The sequence below is a fragment of the Melospiza georgiana genome, chromosome 2 (assembly GCF_028018845.1).
Source record: "Melospiza georgiana isolate bMelGeo1 chromosome 2, bMelGeo1.pri, whole genome shotgun sequence".
Taxonomy (NCBI): Eukaryota; Metazoa; Chordata; class Aves; order Passeriformes; family Passerellidae; genus Melospiza; species Melospiza georgiana.
Window position 1 is genome coordinate 118180619 of NC_080431.1, and position 18533 is coordinate 118199151.

At 38.2% G+C, this 18533-nt stretch overlaps 1 protein-coding gene across 1 annotated transcript in view; it reads right to left on the bottom strand.

Moving 5' to 3' along the window:
- The window catches only part of TTC3 (tetratricopeptide repeat domain 3), an 87431-nt gene that overhangs the window by 35787 nt on the left and 33111 nt on the right, over window positions 1-18533 (bottom strand). Inside the window, exons 15-21 of the mRNA XM_058044983.1 lie at window positions 17657-17711; window positions 7194-7254; window positions 5891-5954; window positions 4340-4456; window positions 3903-4040; window positions 2164-2253; window positions 1071-1168 (exon numbers count right to left, since the gene is read on the bottom strand). Coding sequence (XP_057900966.1) covers window positions 1071-1168; window positions 2164-2253; window positions 3903-4040; window positions 4340-4456; window positions 5891-5954; window positions 7194-7254; window positions 17657-17711 — 623 coding nt within the window. The remainder of the gene's footprint in view (window positions 1-1070; window positions 1169-2163; window positions 2254-3902; window positions 4041-4339; window positions 4457-5890; window positions 5955-7193; window positions 7255-17656; window positions 17712-18533) is intronic.

Here is an 18533-nt window from a genome sequence, read left to right on the forward strand (position 1 = left end):
GTAAACTTAATTAGTAATGATATATATAATATATATATTGTCTTATAAATAATTATATTAAATTTTAAACCCATTGTACTGAATCCATTGGATTAAACCCACTTGGATTAAATCCATTGGATTAAACCCCTTAGATTTAATTTATTGTATTTAAACCCATTGTACTGAATCCATTTCACTAAATCCATTGTATTCAACCCACTGGATTAAATTTATACATATAAATTGAATGCACAATTATATATATAATATATATAATTATATATATATAGTTTAATTAATAATTACATTAAATTTTAAATCCATTTGTACTGAATTCGTTGGATTTAAACCACTTGGATTAAATCCATTGAATTAAACACATTTGATTTAATTTATTGTATTTAAACCCATTGTACTGAATCCATTGGATTAAACCCATTAGATTAAATCCATTTTATTAAATACATTGAATTAAATCCACAGGATTAAATTTATTGTATTAAATTCTCTGTATTAGACCCACTGGATTAAATTTATATATATACAATTTATTTAACAATTATATACATATATAATACATATATATATATATATATATAAATATTTTTTAAATTAATAATTATAATAAATTTTAAACCCATTGTGCTGAATCCATTGGATTAAACCCATTAGATTAAATCCATTTTATTAAATACATTGGATTAAATCCACTGGATTAAATTTAGATATATAATTTAATTACCAATTTTATACATATATGATATATATAATTACATATAAAAATAGTTTTAATTAATAATTATAATAAATTTTAAACCCATTGTGCTGAATCCATTGGATTAAACACATTTGATTTCATTTATTGTATTGAAATCCATTGGATTAAATCCATTGTATCAAACCCATTTTATTAAACACATTGGATTAAACCCATTTTATTAAACCCATTTTATTAAACCCAGTTGACGAATTTAATGATCAACACAGCAAAATTAAAGCCCCACCACGCACAGTTCTTCTAAATAAAGAAAAAATTTTCCCAACAAACCCTGAAATTTCCCATCAGACCAACCTGTTTTGCCTGAGGTTAAACCCTCCCAATTCCATAGTGTGCCAAAAAAGAACAACTTTCTTCTGGATATTTCTCCATTATTTTCTTAAACTGAACTTCAGCTTTTGCCAATGCCTTCAAAAGAAACGGGAGACACAAATAAAGGCAGTTTTGCCAGAATATTTTCATTTTCCTGGGTTTTTTCCTCCTTTAGACTGGGTGTGCCCCATTCCTTGATCAGTCTTGGGAGCAGTAAATGGAATTACAGACCCTGTGATCACAGGCAGAACTTCCCTTTATTTTTTAAAAAAACCAATTTATTCTGTAAGCATGGAGTTGCTGTAACTCAAATAAATGAAATTTCTGAGCTCAGTTATTTTAAAATTCATTTTTAAGACACTGAATATTATCAAACACTGCAGGAAGAAAACCCCCCCCCCAAAAAAACCCAACCCCTGTTCTGGTTTGGCATTTCCAGAACCCAAAAGAATTCTTGGTTTAGGATCAGAATATTCCTGTCCAAAACACAGTGCAGAGCAGAAATCAAAATTACTGATTGCAATTTCTTGATACTCCATTTGAAGGCTTACAAAGCAATTTTATTTGATAGTCTAATTCCAAAACTATCAAGGATTTAGTCCCAAATATTCAATTTGGACAATTCCAAAATGTGCCCAGAGGTTTCTCTCCCCTCTCACCTTCCCAGTTATGAAAATGCAAAAAAAGGGATGAGAAACTGAGCTAGAAATTGGAATTAAGGGAGTTTTTATACATAAAATAAATAAAAAGAAAAAAATAGAAATATATACGTTAAATATACATAAATTGGAATTAAGACAGTATTTATATATAAAATAAATCAAAAAATAGAAATTTATACGTTAAATATACATAAATTGGAATTAAGACAGTATTTATATATAAAATAAATAAAAAGAAATAAATAGAAATATATACATTAAAAGATATACATAAATTTGAATTAAGACAGTATTTATATATAAAATAAAGAAATAAAAATATACATAAATTGGAATTAAGACAGTATTTAAGTATAAAATAAATAAATTTTTTTAAAATACATAAATAGATATCAAAATAAATAAAAACACAAATAAATTCTGTCCTACCTCAGGATGTCCCATTCCCAGGAGGGCAGTGGCATGTCCATAGAGGAATATAACATAATTAATATTAAGAATATTCACATTATTCATATACTAAAAAAAAAAAAAAAAAAAAAGAAAGCTAAATTTTAGTCACAGCACAACAAAGACATAGTAAAAATACTGTAAATTAATATTAATTAAGAGAAATCCAGGATGACTTTTGGGTCAGTGGCTGATTGGGTAAGGATACACAAACACCAAATTTCACTGAATTTGCCTTTAAAATCCTTTTAACCATTTGTTCTTATAAATCAAAGTTAATTTGACAATCACAGAAAAGACCTTGAAGATCAGCAAGTCCAACCAACAATGGAGTTTTGGTTTAAAAAAACTCAAAATGTTTGATGCAAATATTTGTGGGAAAGGAAAGGAAAGGAAAGGAAAGGAAAGGAAAGGAAAGGAAAGGAAAGGAAAGGAAAGGAAAGGAAAGGAAAGGAAAGGAAAGGAAAGGAAAGGAAAGGAAAGGAAAGGAAAGGAAAGGAAAGGAAAGGAAAGGAAAGGAAAGGAAAAAGGAAAGAAAAAAGGAAAGGAAAAAGGAAAGGAAAAAGGAAAGGGGAAAGGGAAAGAAAGGGGAAAGGAAAAAGGAAAAAGGAAAAAGGAAAAAGAAAAAGGAAAAAGGAAAGGAAGGGGAAAGGAAAGGGAAAGGGAATTTCAAGGAAAGGAAATTTCAAGGAAAGGAAAAGGAAAAGGGAAAAGAATATTTTGGAAACACAGGTGTGTGTGTCTGTAACATTCCTAAAATCTCTCCCTCAGCAGCCACCAACCCAATCCAGCCCAACCCAACCCGACCCAATCCAACCCAGCCCGACCCAACCCATCCCAACCCAGCCCAATCCAATCCAACCCAGCCCAACCCAACCCGACCCAGCCCAACCCATCCCAACCCAACCCATCCCAACCCAGCCCAACCCAGCCCAACCCATCCCGACCCAACCCAACCCAGCCCAATCCAACCCAACCCAATCCAACCCAACCCAATCCAACCCAACCCAGCCCAACCCAACCCAACCCAGCCCAACCCAACCCAACCCAGCCCAATCCAACCCAACCCAATCCAACCCAGCCCAATCCAACCCAACCCAGCCCAACCCAACCCAGCCCAATCCAACCCAACCCAGCCCAACCCAATCCAATCCAACCCGACCCAATCCAACCCAATCCAACCCAGCCCAATCCAATCCAACCCAACCCAGCCCGACCCATCCCAACTCAGCCCAACCCAGCCCAACCCAGCCCAACCCAACCCAACCCAACCCAACCCAATCCAACCCAGCCCAATCCAATCCAATCCAACCCAGCCCAACCCAACCCAATCCAACACAACCCAACTCAATCCAACCAAACCCAACTCAACCAAACCCAACCCAATCCAACCCAGCCCAACCCAATCCAACCCAACCCAACCCAATCCAACCCAACTCAACCCAACCCAACCCAACTCAACCCAATCCAACCAAACCCAACCCAATCCAATCCAATCCAACCCAACCCAACCCAATCCAACCCAACTCAACCCAATCCAACCCAACTCAACCCAACCCAACCCAACTCAACCCAATCCAACCAAACCAAACCCAACCCAATCCAATCCAATCCAACCCAACCATGGCCATTCTGGGAAGGCAGGGCTGGCACAGGGGGGTGCAGGCAGGCCCCTCCAGCCCTGCCTGGCCTGGGGAAGGGAATTTGGCTGCTCTCACCGCCAGGCCCGAGCTGTAGAAGATGCTGAGGAGCTGCGAGAAGGCGAGCTCGGCGTCGTGGCACTGCTGCTCCTGCAGGGCCCGGCAGCCATCGCGGGCCAGCGCCTTCACACCCTCGGGCAGGCAGCTGAAATCCACCTGCAACGGGCACCACAGCAGTCAGTCCAAGAAAAAACTCCATTTCCCCCCTTTTTTCTGTAATTTAATTTTATTTTTTTAATAAATAAGAATATTTTGGCTTTTTTTTCTTTCTTTCTCACATTGCGCCTTCAAAGTTTTTCACACTTTCTTTCACATTGCGCCTTCAAATTTTTTACACCCGGTGTTGTTGGGTTGTTTTTGCACACAATAATCAGGATTGTTTTGGGGGAAGGAAGGTGCTGAATGCATAAATTTGAATTTCTGGGATGAAAACCAAGTTATTTCTGAGAGTTTACCGTGAATTCTGGAGCGTTCAAGGCTTTTAGCAGGGGCAGTATAACGGGTTTGTCCCTGGCCAGCGAGGCTCCATCGCCCTCCAGCCCAAGGGATTTTCCATCTGCACTGAAATCCACCTGGAACGGTTCACAGACAGCAAATTCAAATAAAGAAAACATTTTCTTATTTTTTTTCCTTTCAAAAGCAAGCAAATGATTTAATTCAGAAAATAAATATTTGCTAGAATGCTTCTGGGACAGCCAAGTGGAAATCCTGCAGCCTCCTGAATTGTTTCACCACAATTTCACTTTTCAAGCAGCAAACCAGGTGTATTTTTATAAAACTCTTCAGAGTTTCAGTTTTTATAAAACTCTTGCATTAGATTTTCATGGAGCTGCTAATCTCTTAAAAAACCCCATTTTAATTCTAAATTTCTCTCCAGAAAGCTGCAACTTTAGTTCAAGCACCGTTTTAATATAAAAAAACATATAAAAAAACCCATATAAAAAAACCCAAGAGCACAACCCAGACTTCTGCTTTTTCTCACTTTTTGTGCCCAAATATTTTTGGAAGAGCTGAGCATTTTTTGATTTTTCATTTTTCATTTGTGCCCAGCTCAGCTCATGCTGGAAGGTTTCACAGTTCATTATTTTATTCTGTTATTTATTATTATGTTACATAAAAATTATATTTTGTTTTCACTATTGATACTTCCTGAACTCTGCAAGAATTTCCATTATTATGTAAATAATGAAGATTTATTTTAATTTCCTACAACTCCTGGGTTAAAGCTGTCCCATGCACTTATAGATCATAATAAATTTTATTATTTTAATGCTAAATTAATGACATACAAAGCAGGTTAAATAAATGAAAATGTTCTGAAATAGCAAAACAAAAAGAAGTATTTGATAGGAAATGAGGGGTAGAAAATTCAGTTTCATCCTGTGTGCTATTTAATCTGAATAAAGATTTTTGATATCTACATCCCCTAATTAACAGGGATGAAAGAATTAGTTATTTAATTAAGTAATTAAATAATTTAATTAGTTAAGCATTATCATTATTTCCTTCAGGAATTTATTGGTGATTGACCAGAGAAGGAGAATTTTCCCCCAATGAATGAATTTTATAAAATTTGTATGAATTTTAGTGTTTCCAACAGCCAGTCCACAAAAATGGTTATTACCAAATGTACCCAAATGGAAAAAAAAAATTTAGGCAGAAAGTTGGGAAAGGCTTTTTAAATCCCTGAATGATCCCAGCCAGGTTTTAATTTTTGATTAAAAATTTAATTAAACATTGAATTTAAAATTATCCCAGCCAGGTTTTAATTTTTGATTAAAAATTTAATGAAAAATTATCCCAGCCAGGTTTTACAGCAGGAGAAGAAAGAGAAACCAGAGGAAAATCAGAATAAATCAGAATAAATCAGTGTAACCACAGAATTCCTGCCTCTGATCAAAGCCACACAGAGCACAGAGAGTCAAATTTTGGAATTAACCAAGATTTTGTGCAATATTCCTAAAAAATGAGAAATCATTTCCAATTCAAGGCTGGATTCCCATTACCTGTGGCACAGCACAGAAACCTTGATCCTCCATGGCTTTTTCCCTCTTCAAATCCACATGATCCCTACAAAAAACAGGACAGGGGCACCAAGGGTTTGGAAATGTGCTTTAAATCTCAATTTATTGTCAATAAAATGTGGTTTTCTAAGGTCTGATCATCTCCCCCCCAGCACAGAAATAATTTTGGAGCTGGTTCAGCTGCTTTAAAGAGGATTTGTCCCACAATAAATGAAAATATTCCCCCTCCTCGAAGGGAAAGGAAAATACTGATAATTCAGTTTAATGACCTCTCCTGTGGCAAAATTTCAATTTTTCTACCTACACTGGTACTCAAAACATTACGGGAAAACAACAGGATTGTACTGAAATAAATATTGATTTAAAGAAATTGAAATTTGGGGTTGTGGTCACATTTCAATTAGGACTGGGAATTATCAGGTTTCCTGAAGAAATCTGAAATCTGTGTTGAAAAATTCTCTTTAATGCAAACTTCCCTATTTCCATAAAATAAAAATCCTGTTTTGCTGGATTTTTATGTTTTGAGCCATCCTAAACACAACAAAAATCTCCAGAGTGTGGCCCCAGCACCAGTGGACATATTCAATGATTTCCTCTGATAAATTCTGTTTTAAGTGGAAACAGAAATATCTTATAAATATAATATTTAATATAGAATTATTTATTAATAAATATTTAAATATAAATATTTAATACTAGAAAATCTATTGTTTTACCTTAATTAATTGAATTTTAACCCCAAGTGCAACCATTCACATTCCTTTTCTACAGGAGCATCCTGGCCTTAAAATCTGACTTTTGATTGGAAATTGGAGCCAGCAAACAACTAAACAAAGTTCTTTCATAAAATAAAGTTTACAAAACCAAATTTCTATTTTTTCCAGAGCTCAGGGAGTGCCAGAGGAGTTTGAACGATTCTTTTGAACAATTCAAGGAGACCTTGGAAATGAGGCAAGAGTTACAATTATTGCTTTAACTCTGGATGTAACAACTGAAACAAAACTCCTGTCCCCCCTCTCTGCTTCCACAGCAAATATTCAAATTATGCCTTTATTTACTAAAACTCAGCTGGGCACGGAAGACTTTCAGTTTTCAAGTAATAACTGTGGAAAAATTGGAATTTTGGGGAATTTATCCATTCTTAGGATGTAAAAAAATTACACAGAGCCATTAGCAAGGAGCAAGCAGCAAACCCAAGATGTATTAATTTTACATAAAATAGCTCAAAATAAGAATAATTTTGAAAAAAAGTATAATAAATTTTTAAATAAATAGTATTTCTCACCTCATTTTTTCATCGTCACTAGTTTTGGTTTTTGGCTTTCGTTTGCTTTGCTGGCTTTGGTCTGTAAAGAGGAAAAGGATTTTAAACAAAATGATCATCACCTGAAACAAGCAAAGAAAAAAAATGCACCTGGAACTCACTTTTGGCTCTGTAAATTGTAGATCTTAAAAACTGACAAGGGCAAAATCAACACAACCAAAAACTGAAATTCAATTTAGTTTTGTTCAATGGTAGATAGGATTAAAAAATCCTAAAGGGGAATGATTTTAAACAAATAGAAGAATCTTAAACAAACAGAAGAATCTTAAAATCCTGCAGGATTGCAGCATTTTAATCCCAAAATTGTGATTAAATAATTACAAAATTGTGATTATTAAAGTGGACTCCAGGCTAAAGAAATCAGTCTGTCCTAAAAAAAGAATAATTTATATTTTTATATATACATATATATAGTTTTTATATTATATGTAGCATATATTATATATATCTAAAATATAAAAAGCAGTTTATATTTCTATATTATATATATTTATATATATATATTTCTAATTATTATATAATTATGCATTGTAAATTAGAATGCATACATTGTATGTTAGGTAATATACAATGTATGCATTCTAATTATGATTATGTTTAAATAAATATATAAATTATGATTATATTTAAATAAATTCTAATTCTGATTATATTTAAATAAAAGGTAATATGCATTATAAAATAATATTATTGAATGTTTTATATATAAATTGTTTGGGGTTTTTTTGGTTATACTGTTAGTGACCAATCAGAATTTTCAAAGGGAATTACAGATCCCTATGGAAGTCCAAGTTTCTCTGGAAAAATCACAAGGGTGAATTTTTTCCTTCAAAAGCCCCAAATTAAAGTGAAGTTCAAGCCTTGCCAATCTCAAATGGAAATAAACAGAGACAAACAAATAACTCCGAGTGGAAATATTGGAAGCCAAAAAGAAGGAAGGAGTAATCAGGTGAGACCAATTCACATTTAACTCTCAAATTTCACCTCAAAGGCCTCACACAGAATTCACTGGAGCGCCTCAGACCTCCAGAGCTCCAGCCCCGCTGTGGAACAGGGACTGAGGAAACAATCCCTGGGCAGCAAGGAGGGAGAAAATGACTTTAATGCTTTGTTGTGATGACAAACCCAGGAATTCCTGCCATTAACTGCAAAATCATCTTTTTTTTTTTTTTTTTTGTTGGTCACACCCACAGAAAACAATGCAGCACCTGGGCTGAAATTCTTGGGCACTGAGTTAATGTTCTGCTGAACCACCAGAAAATCAGATTTTGAGAACAGGAGGAGGAGTTATTCAAGTCGCAGGTGAAATTTTATAAATTGTGTGTGCTGAAAAATGATACTCAGAGGATTTTAAACAGAAATACTGAACGTGGAAAAATCCAGGTGAGCTCTGAGGGCTCTCCCTGCGGGCAGGGGAGGCGCCCATGAACATTCCTCTGCTAAATCCTACCCGGGGGCAATTAAAGCCTTGGGCCAGCAGCAATTGCTCATTAAGAGCTGCTTAATGACCTCAAACTTGAGTGAGTCAGCACAAGAACCAGGAGCCACCGGGCCTGAACATGTTCAGAACGATTCCATGGACCACTCCTTGAGCTGGATGGCTGCTGGAACTCATGGGAACCCCAAAGCTGCACTGAAAATCCCCACAAATCCCTCTTAATAAAAGTATTGGAACGCTGGAAAAGCAGAATCCTCCTGAAAGGCTGGAAACACTTCCAGCACATCATCCTTTAAGACTGAGATATTTCATTTTTTTTCCTTCATTTTACGTGTTGCTTCCCCTAAAGGAACCAATCTAACTCACAGCAAAATCTTAGTGAAGAGAAGAGAAACCACCTCAGCGTGGAAGGAAGAAATCAATCAGAAAAAAGAAAAAAAATCATCCTCATGATTTTTTTGATTATTTTGCTCCAGTTTCAGAAGCCATTCAACAAAAATTACTGCAGCAACAATTCCCATAGAAACAACTCCTCCCCTACAACACCCAACTTGAAATGCTGCTTCCACATGAAATAAAAAAGCTCCTAAAACAAGGTAACAAGCAAAACCAGCTGATTTACTATTAAAATACTTAAGGAAACGCATTAATTCCACAGAAAACATCATTTACTTACCCAACAAACACTTAAAAATATTAGGAGAAGCAAAATGACTTTTCTTAGCACTTTCCATTAGGAGCGACCAAAGATATTTAATAAAAATATACAGCAGCTCAAAGAAACAGTACATGAAGACCAAAAATAGGAAGTAGCAAGAAAAATAAATCAAAAAGGCCAGGAGTTTTACAGTAATATAATGTGGCATTAAGTTCTTTGCCATTAAAACTCCCTGCAAGTTCAGTGAACAAAGGCAAAGGGAAAAAAAAAAAAAAAAAAAAAAAAAAAAAAAGGCTCTTCCTCCCCCACCCACAGCAAACTGGGGCCAGCCAGTCACTGGGAGCCTCCTCCTCCCTCCAAATCAAACATTTTGCTCTGCAGAACCAGGGGGAGGAGGGAGGGAGAACAGAAAGTGAAAATGGAGCAGCGCAAGCAAAGCAGAAACACGGGATGAGCACGAGGTTGGCGAAATTACTGCGGCCGTGGTGTTTGTTTGGCCAAGGATTGTCAGATCCCTCCCAGGACTTCCCCTTGAAGCCCCAAGACAGACAGCCTTCAAGAAATAATGAGTTCAAACATAGAATGTGAGGCATTTGAAGAAAGCATAGCATTTAGGAAGCACATAGAGCAATGAATCGGCTAAAGCATGGAACACAATGACAGGAAGGAGAGATAGGGATAGGGGAGCTGATGGGCTGAGCATGTTCAGAGCCAACAGTGTCAAACTGACCCTAAGAACTTTGCCAAGCCATGGGGACCAAGCCAAGCACACCGGGAATTGGCCAAATTAGGAAAGAAGTTCAAAAGTTTAAGGAGGAAGACTCATCAGGAGACCCCAGCCCATGATGAAGGCAACCGGAACGAGCACCAAGATGATCCTCAGAAGAGGCGTCCCCGCCCACGCTCCGCCTGCGCCACGCCCCATATGAATATTCATGTAAAGAAATGATGATGTATATGATCTGATGTAATCCTATATCCAAAACTGTATAAAAGGCCTGCCTTTGTTACGGGAAACTCAGAAATCCACTTTGTGATTTCTCCGACGCGTCGCAATAAAATACCTCCTGCTTATCTGACTTAGGCTGAGTCTCTTAGGCAGTTATTCTCGCCTTTTGGGGCAAAATTCGGCATCACCCTCTTCCTTCCTCAGCTCCCCCAAGAACCAGCCACCCTGCCCCTTCTCCAGCCCCTCTGTGCCTCCCCACCCTGCCAGGGAGGGATTTCCAATTTAATGCCCAATTCCATCCTCTGCCAGGCCGTGCCTGCGCTCCCACACGCAGCGGGAGAAGGGGAATCTTCAGCGCCCCTGAAGTTGGGTGATAAGAGCTCAGGGCCCAACTTGCAAAGGAGATAAAAGGATGTCAGAGAGGCACAGAGGATGCTGAGCACAGCTGGGAACAGATAATGAGGAATACAGAGGGGCTGGGGCAAAATTACCCACCCAGAAACACCAGCACACGCCCACAGAGGAGCTCAGAAAGGGAAACTCCGAATTTTGGGGGCTCTCAGTGAACAGAGCCCCAGAGAAACCTTCAAATGATTGAGGGAAACCTTCAAATGATTCAGAGAAACCTTCAAATGATTCCCAGAAACCTTCAAATGATTGAGGGAAACCTTCAAATGATACAGAGAAACCTTCAAATGATACAGAGAAACCTTCAAATGATACAGAGAAACCTTCAAATGATTCAGGGAAACCTTCAAGGAAACCTTCAAACGATTCAGGGAAACCTTCAAATGATTCCCAGAAACCTTCAAACGATACAGAGAAACCTTCAAATGATTCATAGAAACCTTCAAATCATTCAGGGAAACCTTCAAATGATACAGAAAAACCTTCAAATGATTCAGGGAAACCTTCAAAAGATTCAGGGAAACCTTCAAATGATTCAGGGAAACCTTCAAATGATTCAGGGAAACCTTCAAGGAAACCTTCAAATGATTCAGGGAAACCTTCAAAAGATTCAGGGAAACCTTCAAATGATACAGAGAAACCTTCAAACGATTCAGGGAAACCTTCAAGGAAACCTTCAAATGATTCAGGAAATGTGTTGGAATGCAAGAATCCCTGGACTCCTCAGAGAGAGAAATGGATGCAGGGGCTGAATTAAAGCCTTGAGAGGAATTAAGATTATTAAACCACATAGAGATGAAGTAGAAGTGTAAATTCAAGTTTTAAGTAAATAGAAGTGTAAGATATAGTTTTAAATAAGTAGAAATGTATCTTAAGTGCCCTAAGAAACTATCAGTCAAGTTTCTTAAGCTTACTACTACTTACTCCTTACTCTACTTAGTAGTAAAGTTCTTAAGTTCTTAAAAATTAAGTTCTTAAGTAAATTTCTTAAATTTTTAAGAAATTAGCCAGTAAAGGCTCTAAGGCCTAGTTTAAAGTTCAGTTTAAAATTAATGCCAGACATAACAAAGACAGAGCAAAACTTTGCTTCCTTCTCTAGACAGAATTATTAATGTAAATAGATAAAGATATATGTGTAAATAGATAAAACTAATTTAGATAAGAACTAAAACTACTTCCCCATCACTTTTGTACATTAGAATCAAGTTCAGATTGTGAATGTTTCAGATTCGGGGTTTTGGCTGGTTGGTTGTTTTATGTATAAAAATCCCTGTACTGGGGTGGGGACAACCACCAACAAAAGAAGAACAAGAAGACAACAAGAAAAAGAAAGTGATGCCTCAGGTTTAGGTTTTATATTTTTCTGATTCTGTGCATGGGTCTGAGCTTCACATTCAGGGATGCTGAGCTCTGTGCACAGAGCAGGGAGACCAAACAATTCCTGCTCCAGCTGGGCACCAAGGACAAATGAGCCAAATCTCAGCCCAGGAGCACAAACCCCGTGGGCTGGAGAGAGAAAAACAAGCAGGGTGGGACTGCAGGGCTAAAGCTGGAATGGGACAATGAACTGCAAGGTGCAAATGGAGCAGAACTGATCCCAGGGACAGAGCCCGTGCCCGGCCGTGCATTTTGGGGCCATTTTGGTTTCTGACTCTAAGAAAATGGCCCGGCATTATATCAGCTGCATTGCAAAGGACCAAAACATGCCAAAACGAAGCTCACAGATGTTGCAAAACCAGGGGAAAAACTCAAGGAGGAAGCCACAACTTGGGGGGCAAGATATGAGGGACATGGCATGGACACTTCATCAAACAACCAAAAAAAGAAAAAAATCTTTCCCAAAGTCAAAGCCATCAAAAGGCATGGCATGCCATCAAGGGCAGGGACATGCACCAAAGATTCCTCTATTGGTCCCCATTGAAATCGCAAGATTCCTTTTCCCTTCTCGAAAGGAAATTTCATTTCCTTTCCTGGCTGGGCTCTGGTGCTGCCCAAGGTGCATCCATGGAGGAGATGCTGTGAATGAATCCCTGCTTTATTCTGGAGCTCTGCCCAGCCTCTGCTCTGGGTCAGCCTGTACAAGGCATCAGAAGCAGAAAATGCTGTTCCTGCCCTCTCTTCCCTGCTCTCTCCTCCATGTGAAACACAAAGTTTTGTGTCAGGTACATCCAGGCAATGTGTGTATTTGTCATTTTAATGTGTGGAAACCACCCATAGGACAGTTATAAAGACAAATTCTAATAATAACTGAGGAAAGTAAAGCATGGAAGAGGCCTTTGAACCCATCCTTTATTTGCAATTAACCTTCATAAGTCCTAAAGTTGATTTAGGAGCATTTGAATTAAAGCTTTAAGGATGTTGCTTTTTGACAGGAACTTTCTGCTTGTAGCTAAGCCTTAAAGAGTTTTGCAATAATAATCTTTTAAAGTATAATTTTAGAACATTGCTTGTAGTAAGGATCTTTGAAACTACAGCTTTAGAATATGTAAAAAGGAAACATGCTTATCTCGCACCTTAACAAAACAGTGAAAAGCAGCTTGAGAAAGGAAGATGAACATCAACTCAAGGATTAATAGCTTGGACCAAGGCAAGCTGGACATCACTGCTGTGAGATTTATAGTCCTTGCAATCGAAAGGTGGACACACATCTGGAGAGCTGGACCCCACCAGATGGGAGACTCCTTTTGGGATGAACATCCTGAGATGTAAATCACAACAGTGATCTACACTAAATCACAAATCACAACAGTGCATAGAATTGTGACGTAAAAATTGGGAAATAGAAACTGCTGGTGAGTAAAAATTGGGAACAGAAACTGCAGAGAAAGCTGATGGGTGCCCCTATAAATACCTGGAAGCCTCAACTATGGCCGTGCAGTTGGAGGGAAAACTGCCCCCACTGTACCCAGCGCTCATACTTGACCATGTTAATTAATATAGTTAATTATAAATTAATATGATTAATTAACATTTTACTTTACCATATTAATTAATAAATTGGTTGCTGCTTGAATATTGGCCTAGTCAAGCTTCTCATTTATAACACTCATCACCATCATCAAGAGGAAGAAAGAGGAAAGGTGTGGGGTTGTTGCTGCTGCTGCTTTGGGCTGGGACTCTGTGGGAGCTTTTAGTTCTGCCTCTGCTCAGGACTCCATGCGAGAATGTTTCAGCACAGAATTTTACACTCTCTTGGTTTGGAAAGCCAGGTGTCCGCTAAGGAAGGCAGGAGCTTCCCCTAAAATGGAGTATGTAAACCTCCTCTTTGAAAATTATTATGATTTTGAAATTGAGGGGCTCTCAGGCAAAGATGTGGGAGCAGGGATAACAGTTCTCTACTAGGGAATAAAATAAAAATAAAGTTTAAAACGCAGTAATACAAAACAACACTAAGAGTTAAAATACAACCTGACACCCTCTTGTTAGTGTTCAAAAACACATAATCACAGGGATTACATGTGGTGCTTTTTCTTAAGAGCTCTGGGTGTCAGGGGTGTATTCAAGCCAAATCTGATTCCGACCATATATTTAATGCTCATGTTTTATACTCTATCATTATATAGCTTTCATGTTAATTATTAAACTTATATTGTTCTATTTTATACATAAATTTAGCCCCTCTCTGAATTTCCAACATAGTTTCTCATTATTCTTCTTATGGTTATATAATAATTACATTTAATTACTAAACAACCATCACATCTAACAATTACATAATTTATCACACTGCTTACGCAGGTGCAGTTGATCTGGGAAAGCACAAAGCCCAACATTTCAGATTCTGTCTTTAACTTTTTCCAGGGCTCCACTATCACTCTCAGTCCCAGTGTCAGCAGCAGTCTGATCAAACAGCACCTGCAGTTTCCTTAGGATGACAATGGAGTTCTGTTAAAGCAGTGATCTTGTAGGAAAGTGAAATTTTCTTCTGAAAATCTAGTGGTGCGGATAGGCCTGGTCTGCTGGGAATCCAGCAGAGAAAAAAGCTGCTTTTCTGAGAATTCAGTAAGGAAAGGCTGACTGTGGTGTTCTAAACCTCTGATTATATTTAAATGAAAATGCTCAGTTCCTCCCTCTGAGCAGAGCATCTCACAGTAAGACTGTGTAATTTTATCAGTTATACAGTGAAGCCCAACAGCCTATTAACAAAAGACACCCTTCTAAAAATAAGATTATTTATAGAAAAGATAAATAAAACTGCTGAATTAACAGAAAGCAACTGCTTTACCTTCAACAAATACTAACAGAATACACACTGCCAGCTGCAACTCCTAACTTCAGAACTATTAACTTAAGAAGAATTCAGAACTCTCTGCCCTCACAACTGATGCACTCATACAAAAAACAAGTTTACTACAACCAGCAGCTCTTCCTGTATCTCTATTGGGAAATACCTGTTGGCCATTAATCAGGATTTTTCTATATATCCAAATGTATTCTTTAAAGTATTTTGATAACACCCAGCATAATAAACATTTTCTTCTATCTTTACACACACCAAGCACCTCAGACCAGCACTGACAGGCACCTCAAAATAACATTTTAAACCTAAAAACCAAAACAAATTGCACTTGGCAGAATCCTCAGCCCACAAAGCTCTGGGTCCACTCATTAAAAATCAGCTCTGGGCTCTCATCTTGCTCTAAAATTCCAAAAAAATTAAAAATAAAATTTTGGAATGTGCAAGAAACCAACCTTTGGCCAGTCAGGCTTGAGAACTATGGCTCTTTTCCCATCAAGTACAGCTCTCCTGAGAGAGAAGACCCAAGAGCCACAGCAAACTGGACAGGAATGAATTCCAGGAAAGTGGAGTTGAGGCTCTGGGTGTGTTCAGCACTGAGGATGAGAATGGCTGAATTTTACTGCTTTAGGTTGGGTTGGAAAGTTTGGGTTTGGCATCACCTCCTGCAGCTCAGGGCCCATTCCCTGGCTCCTGTTCCTCCATCCCTGTCCCTGGAGCCCCTTTAGGCCCTGCAAGGGGATTTGAGGCCTCTCTGGGGCCTTCTCCTCTCCAGGCTAAAAGATAATCATTATTAATCTATTGCTTCATTATTAAAGTATTGTTTGAACAAATAATGCACTGCAGTGTCAGTTCTGCTGGAATCTGAAATGCAGGGAACTCTCAGAACTTTGGGCCTGGCAGCCAAAGCTCAGAATGAAACCCAGGATTTGATCTGAGGCCTTGGGAAAGGCTCCCAAACTGAGGGGCTGGAAGGGACAATGGGGATTTGTGGTTTAAAGCAGAGACAGGTTAAGCTGAGGAAAGGGAAGTTCAGAGTTTTAGAGTTTAAGATATAAAAATAAAAGCAGTTCCAGAGGTAAACAAGGAGTTCAGAATGCAGCACTGTAGGTTTGTGTGTCAGAACATGGTTGGCTAAGAAAGCTCACACTGTAACAGGGGTCCGTGAGGTGAAATATTTAAGGATTGGGTCAAAAACATAAATATCCTTGTTGGCAGTGTTTTATTGGTCAATAAATCCTTAAAAAGTCTTGTAACTGAGGGTCTAGGGCCCTCCTGAACCATGCAGTGAAGGTGTGAGCTGAACTCACCCTTCCTGCCTATGCAGAAGATAAGAAAAATAAACCACATTATCAAAAACAAATCAGAGGTCCCATCCCAAATTCTTTCCAAAATTTCTCACGGGTTATAACCACTTCCATTGTGTAACAGATTGATTAAATCCCTTTCTCTAACCATTATCTCCATCATCTGAAATCCAGGGTTTATTTTACCTGTATCAATCCCTTGGGTTTGCACCCTCAATCCTGAGGGACAAACTCCCAGCAAGGATCAATCCCACCCCTACAAACCCTTGGGCACAACCAGAGCTCAGCTCTGTCCCTGAACCTGGCTCCAGCCACACCCAGACTCCTCCTGGAGAAGGGATTTGGGAACCCAGGAGTTCCTCACCCTGCCAGGGGACAATTCCTGCCCCAAAATCCATCAAATCCTGCTCTGGAGCCATTCCCTGGCTCCTGTCCCTCCATCCCCTGTCCCTCTCCTGGAGCCTCTTTAGGCTCTCAAGCTCTCCCCAAACCTTTCCAGGCTGAACAACCCCAACTCTCCCTGCCTATCTTTAGAAAAGAATCAAATTTTCATTTTTTTCCTCCATTACCACCTGACATCTTTCCAATAAAAACATCTCGGAATTTCCTGTGCAACCTTCCCCACATTTTCCACCTCCCAAGAAATCCTTTAATCCTGCAAGGTTCTCACAAAGCTCCCAAGATTAGGATCCTCCTCCTGCTCATTCTAAAATAGTATTTCCTAACACACCTTCAGTGCTTTCCTAAAATCCAATTTTCAAGTGCTGTGTGCTTTGAAATCATTTAAATATTCCAAGAACGGGGCACCAAGGAGAAGTGAGAGCAGGTGGTAAAACTCCCCAGGAAAAATGAGGGAAGGATTTCCCTTTGCAGCTCAGAACTGCCTGAGCTTCACTTTCAGTGCAGAAAAGGAACTCTGGCACTGGGGCAGCTTTGGGTTTTCCTCTCTATAAATTGATTTATTCATTTAAAAAAAACCCAAACATGAGCAAGAAACCACACAACTCTGCAAGTCTGCAGCTAAAAATCCACCCTGACAAATATTTCGTGGCCTCTTCCCTCTTTACCTGCAGAATTATTTTTTGATGGAGCATTTATTAACCACAAATTAATTGTAAATACTGAAATACAGAATTCCTGTTTAATTTAGACCCTGGTTTAGGAGGAGAGAAAGCATTTCCAGCCTGTGGCTCAGACTTTACTCTTTAATTCTGGTTTCAGTTCTGAATTCAGTCAAGGAGATTGAAATTGCAAAAGCACTGAGGAATTGAGACAGAAACAGAGAAGTGTGAAAGGAAGAAGTAAAAGTTGTTTGCTCATTGTTGTGGAAATGACAGGAAATTAACTTCTGGTCATTAATTATGGCACAGCAGAGGAAGAAGTGGCTCAGACTTGATAAAAAGCAAAAAAAGCAAAATAAAACTCACTTGGAGGCTGCTCCAGCGTGGAACCTTTGCCTTCTGCTCTCTGGGGCTCAGTCACCTGCTGGCAGAAATATCAGATTACAAACCCCAAATCCATCTCCCTGAGTGGGTTCAACAAAGCCAAAAAACCCCCAAAAAACCCCTCAGCAAGTGAAGAAATGAAAATGTGCTGCGTTATGTTCCTCGTCAAGAGGCAAAGGAAAATAATTTCATTAGCAAAGTGCTTTTATAAAGACTTTCCTCCCAAGTTTGCCTCAGTTTCTGTTATCCACAAAGCTGACACAGAAATGTCCCCCTGAGGAGCCAAACTCACAGAGCTGCAGGGAATTCCCTGGAGACAGGAAAAGCAAAGCCCTGAGCCCGGCTGGGGCTGTCCCCAGCCTGTTTTTCTCTGCCAGAAAAGTCCAAAATTTCCATTTCCTGCCCTCCTGCTCTGCTTTCGTTTTCCCAGGGCCACGTCAGAGCCCAGGGCCCTCCCCCTGCTGGGACAGACAAACAAACGGCTCTGCTGGGGCTGCCCTGCTCTGGCTCCAAATTCCAATTATTCACCAGCATTTTCTGCCTTTGCTGCACTATTTTATAGTGCAATTCGTGGGCTAAATTGTAATATGTAAATATGTATCATAATGTGTATATATATATATATATATATATATATATATATAAAATAATTTTATGTATATATTATATATATGTATATATGTATATATTATATATTACAATTTATAGTATAATATAGTATATATAATATATATAATGTAATATGTAAATATGTATCATAACATATATATATTTATTATACATTTATAGTATAATATAGTATATATAATATATATGATGTAATATGTAAATATGTATCATAGTATATGTAAATATGTAT